Source organism: Arachis ipaensis, chromosome B10, assembly GCF_059453495.1.
Source record: "Arachis ipaensis isolate K30076 ecotype BB chromosome B10, ASM5945349v1, whole genome shotgun sequence".
Taxonomy (NCBI): domain Eukaryota; kingdom Viridiplantae; phylum Streptophyta; class Magnoliopsida; order Fabales; family Fabaceae; genus Arachis; species Arachis ipaensis.
Window position 1 is genome coordinate 31,690,437 of NC_142435.1, and position 4,781 is coordinate 31,695,217.

The 4,781-nt window shown below is 34.0% G+C and overlaps 1 protein-coding gene and 1 pseudogene across 1 annotated transcript; one reads left to right on the forward strand and one right to left on the reverse strand.

Moving 5' to 3' along the window:
- On the forward strand, positions 1-984 carry LOC148579595 (uncharacterized). The gene has a single exon (XM_088490722.1). The coding sequence runs from the start codon at positions 1-3 to the stop codon at positions 982-984; it is 984 nt and encodes a 327-aa protein (XP_088346848.1).
- Positions 985-2,196: 1,212 nt separating this feature from the next.
- Positions 2,197-2,955, reverse strand: LOC107620468 (cytochrome P450 77A3-like; annotated as a pseudogene).
- Between the last annotated feature and the right edge of the window lie 1,826 nt (positions 2,956-4,781).

Consider the following 4,781-nt stretch of genomic DNA (forward strand, 5'->3'; position numbering starts at 1 on the left):
ATGTTGAAATTTTTGGGATCTTACAATGAAAGAGTGAAAAAGAATGTTTTGGAAAATGCTCCAAAAAATGCTAAGTATACTTCAAATGATGTCCAAAAAGAAATTCTACATATTCTTGCTACTAAGGTGAGAAATTCAATTAGAGAAGAGATTGGAGATGCCAAATTTTGTATTATTGTTGATGAATCTAGAGATGAATCTAAAAAGGAGAAAATGGCCATTGTTTTAAGATTTGTTACTCTAGATGGTTTTGTTAAAGAGAGATTTTTTGATCTTGTGCATGTCACTGATACTTATGCAACAACTTTAAAGAAAGAATTGATTTCTGTCCTTTCTCATTATAATCTCCAAGTTGAAAATATTAGGGGTCAAGGGTATGATGGTGCTAGCAACATGCGGGGTGAGTGGAATGGTTTGCAAGCTTTGTTTCTTAAAGATTCTCCACAAGCATACTATGTGCATTATTTTGCTCATAGGTTACAATTAGCATTGGTGACAGCTTCAAGAGAGGTACTTCAAATTCATGAATTTTTTACTCAATTAAACTCTATTGTCACTATTGTTAGTGCTTCTTCAAAAAGACATGATCAATTACAAGAAGTTCAAGCAATTGAAAATGCAAACTTGGTTGCTCAAAATGAATTAGAAACAGGCAAATGTGCGAATCAAATAAGCACTTTACAAAGAGCTGGGGATACTCGATGGAGCTCTCACTTTAATTCTATTTGCAGTTTAGTAAAAATGTTTACTGCTACCAATATTGTTCTGAATAATATCATTGAAGACGGGAAAACTTATGCACAAAGAGGTGAGGCTTATGGTGTTAGTAAAATATTATTGTCATTTGAATTTGTTTTCACTTTGCACTTGATGAAAGAGATTATGGGAATCACTAATGTTCTTTGCCAAGCACTGCAACAACAATCTCAAGATATTCTTAATGCAATGCATATTGTTTCTACATCAAAGTTACTTCTTCAATAATTAAGAGATGGTGGATGGTGCAATTTTCTTGCAAATGTTAAAGATTTTTGTGAAAAACATGAAATTGAAGTCCCTAATACGAGTGCACAATATGTTTTTGGAAGAGGTCGATCTCGTCAACCAAGTGTGACAGTTGAGCATCATTATCGAATAGATGTATTCTTGGCAACAATTGACTCTCAAATACAATAGTTGAATAGTAGATTTAATGAGCAAACAATAGAGCTTTTGACTTTGAGTTGTGCTTTGGATCCTAAGGACAATTTCAAATCATTTAATATTGAAGAAATCAGCAAGTTAGCAGAGAAGTTTTATCCCCTTGACTTTCCTTCTAATGAGCTAAATATTTTGAAATCTCAGTTGCAACATTATCAACATGATATACAGAATCATTTGAAAGGCATTGGTACACTTTCTGAATTGTGCAACAAGTTGCAAAAAATAGGAAAATCAAGAACTTATCACATGGTTGATAGATTAATACGTCTTGTTTTGACTCTACCAGTGTCTACAGCAACAACAGAAAGAGCTTTTTCAGCAATGAAAATTGTTAAGACAAGACTCCGAAGTAAGATGGCTGATGAATTTCTTGCAGATAATTTGGTCATCTATATAGAAAAAGAATTAGCAGCTATTTTCGACACAAATTCAATTATAGATGATTTTGAAAATAGAAAAAAACGTCGAATAGCCTTTTCATGATACAAAACTGTAAGTGGTAATTTTTATATATTATTGTCTTACTTTGATTGAGATTATATATTTATTTTTTTTAATTTTATCAATAGAAATAGTAATATAAAATATAACACCGCCCCCCCTAAATAGTTAGCCTAGCTCCGCCCCTGCAGTAGCCATAGGATGATAGGATAGAGATTTGAGACGATGAGGACGAGGAAGAGAGTATGGAAGGACAACGACATTGAGTTGAGTTTGAAACTCTAGAGATCATCATAATCATGTGAGTAAACTACCATTTGTACCCACGAAAGTTGAAAACGCTGACATATCTACCCATAGAAAAAAGAAATTACCATTTGTACCCATAAAAAATTATTTTTACAGGCAAAATTATTCAAACACTAAAAAATTACCTAAAATCACTAAATTACCCTCATCTTCACCACCACACCACCTCCTTCACCCAATCACCTTTCTAACCCTGACCCTCTTCACCCAGCCACCACCCCTCTTTTCTAACCCTAACCCTCTTCACCCAGTCACCACCCTTCTTTTTCTTTCTAATCTCAAATCCCACCACCCAATACATTCCTTTATCTCTCTGTAAAGCTTTTCTTGGACTTTCGGATTCGCAATCAGCTGCGCTATCTCCCATTCCACTGCCATCGCCGTCGTGTCCATTCCCCCGTTCAGGAACTTTGAGCAGAGGGAAACCAATTCATCATTTAGAGGACCAGATTTCCTCCCTTCAACCTTCAAATCGAATAGTGTGTCAAGGTATGAGAACGTTGTTGCGATTTCGTCGGAGCCTGGATTCTCTATAGCTTTTCTTCTCTGTTCAATCAACGGTACAATGAAATCCACCTGTTCCTTTCGAACTTGTAACACTATTTTCCTCTGTTTCGAGAAGAAAGGACTCAGGATCGGAAGTTAATCATCGAGTCTTGGATTCAGAGTTATGAGAACGTTCTTCATCACTTGATCTATTTTCTCCACCTTGTGTTCTTCCATGTCGAGGCCAAAACACATTGCAACGAGGATACAGAACGTCGCGAACCTCGCATCTTTGCGGACGAAGACAACGCCATTATTGTTCTCTGCTTCAGTTCTGAGCCGGTTGATGAGATTCTCCATGGCATTGTCCCTCACGGTACGGAACTCCCTCAGCCTGGTGGAGCTCAGCATGTTCTGAACCATGTTCCGCCGCAGAGACTTCCAAACCGGTCCATAAACGGCGGCATTAATGGTGAACTTGTTAGAGCTGAAGATAGTCCTGGTAGGATATCTCATCAATGTGGGATTGGAGATTAGAAAGAGAAAGAGGGGTGGTGGCTGGGTGAAGAGGGTTAGGGTTAGAAAGGTGATTGGGTGAAGGAGGTGGTGTGGTGGTGAAGATGAGGGTAATTTAGGAATTTTAGGTAATTTTTTAGTGTTTGGATAATTTTGCCTATAAAAATAATTTTTTATGGGTACAAATGGTAATTTCTTTTTTCTATGGGTAGATATGTCAGCGTTTTCAACTTTCGTGGGTACAAATGGTAGTTTACTCTTTTTGTTAAATATTCAAATGTGGTTTTATTGGGTTGGCTAATTAGGCGTGAACTACTTTTTTCGGTCCACTCAACTCAACCCCCAACCTATTATGGCTAAATTTGTCAAACCTAGACTACCTATACTTATGCCTAGATTCGAGTAACATTATTAATTTTAACATAAAATGACATTTTACTTAATGATCAGTCCGTAATCCTTTATCAATTAAAGGTTATTTAATAAAAATAATTTAAATTCAAAATTTTTAATAATTATCCATTTTAAAAATAATAGACAAAATTATTAACAGAAAAAAACACTAAATCTACAAAGTTCCTAGTCAAGTTATTTATTGACAATATAAATTTTATTTTTTCTCTCCAATAATACAAACTTTTACTATCTATTAATACGGAAAACCGTCCAATACTTGGTTCTAAAGTAATATACTTTGGAGACAGATGGTAACGGCTGAGGGGAAAGAAAAGAGAACCACGTTGAAAAAAGAAAAAAATTTGGTAAAAATTTTTTTTTAAATCATAATTAATCAAAATTTTTTAAAATTTATTTTATGTATATAATTTAATAATATTTTGATTTTTTTATCTCATTTTCTTATTGATCTATTTATCATAATTTTATCAGTTCTATTTATTAATGATATTAATTATAATATCATATCTCTAATTATTAGACATTTTTATAACAATTATTCTTCATATACAAGTCATTTGTTGATACAAGTTTATACAAGTTATTCATTTATATTTATGCGTGCACGTTTTTCTTCTTGTCATTACTGCACTTTCTTCTTCTTCTTCTTGTTGCACCTTCTTCTTCTTTAATTATCTCGTTGTTGAAGATAATGAATAATTCAAGTTCAGATTGTCAATTGAACCAGAATGAAATTGATTATTATTTTGAATCCAATCAAGTGGCTGAAGTGTGGTTCGATTCTAGTTAATTTTTTCGTTAGTAGTTTATGATTCTGTAGGTGAATAATATTTCATTGTTGATGGTTTGAATTAAATATAATGTAAAAGTTCTGAATTAAAGAAAATATTTTTCTGTATTTGCAGTAAATTTAATTTGGGCGTAACACGAAGATATTTAGGTGTAACACGAAGATATTTGAGTGTATTGTTTAAGAATTTTCGGTGTATGTGTGCTGATAAGTTCTGTATAATTCAAAATTTTTCCTCTTCCTCATCTTCTGTTGCTTCTTCTTCTTCTTCATCTTCTTATTTCATATTCTCATAATTCTTCTTAAGAGGAAAAAATCAAACAAAGAAGAAAAAATACATGATGTTATAAAATCAATAGAAAGAGGAGGAGGAAAAAAAGTGCAGCAACAACAACAATAATAAAAAAAACGACGATGAAGATGCAATACGCGAAGAAAAAAGAGGAGAAACGCAAAGAAGGAGGAGAAGAAGGAGGAGGAGGAGGAGGAGGAGGAACGCAGGATATAAAGAGGAACAACGTGATTTCACACACGCGTTATGTAAGTGACTTGTACACCAAAAAGGCTTGTATGTGTAGTTAGGAGTGGAAATAGGCCAGGCCAGGCCAGGCTTTGCTCT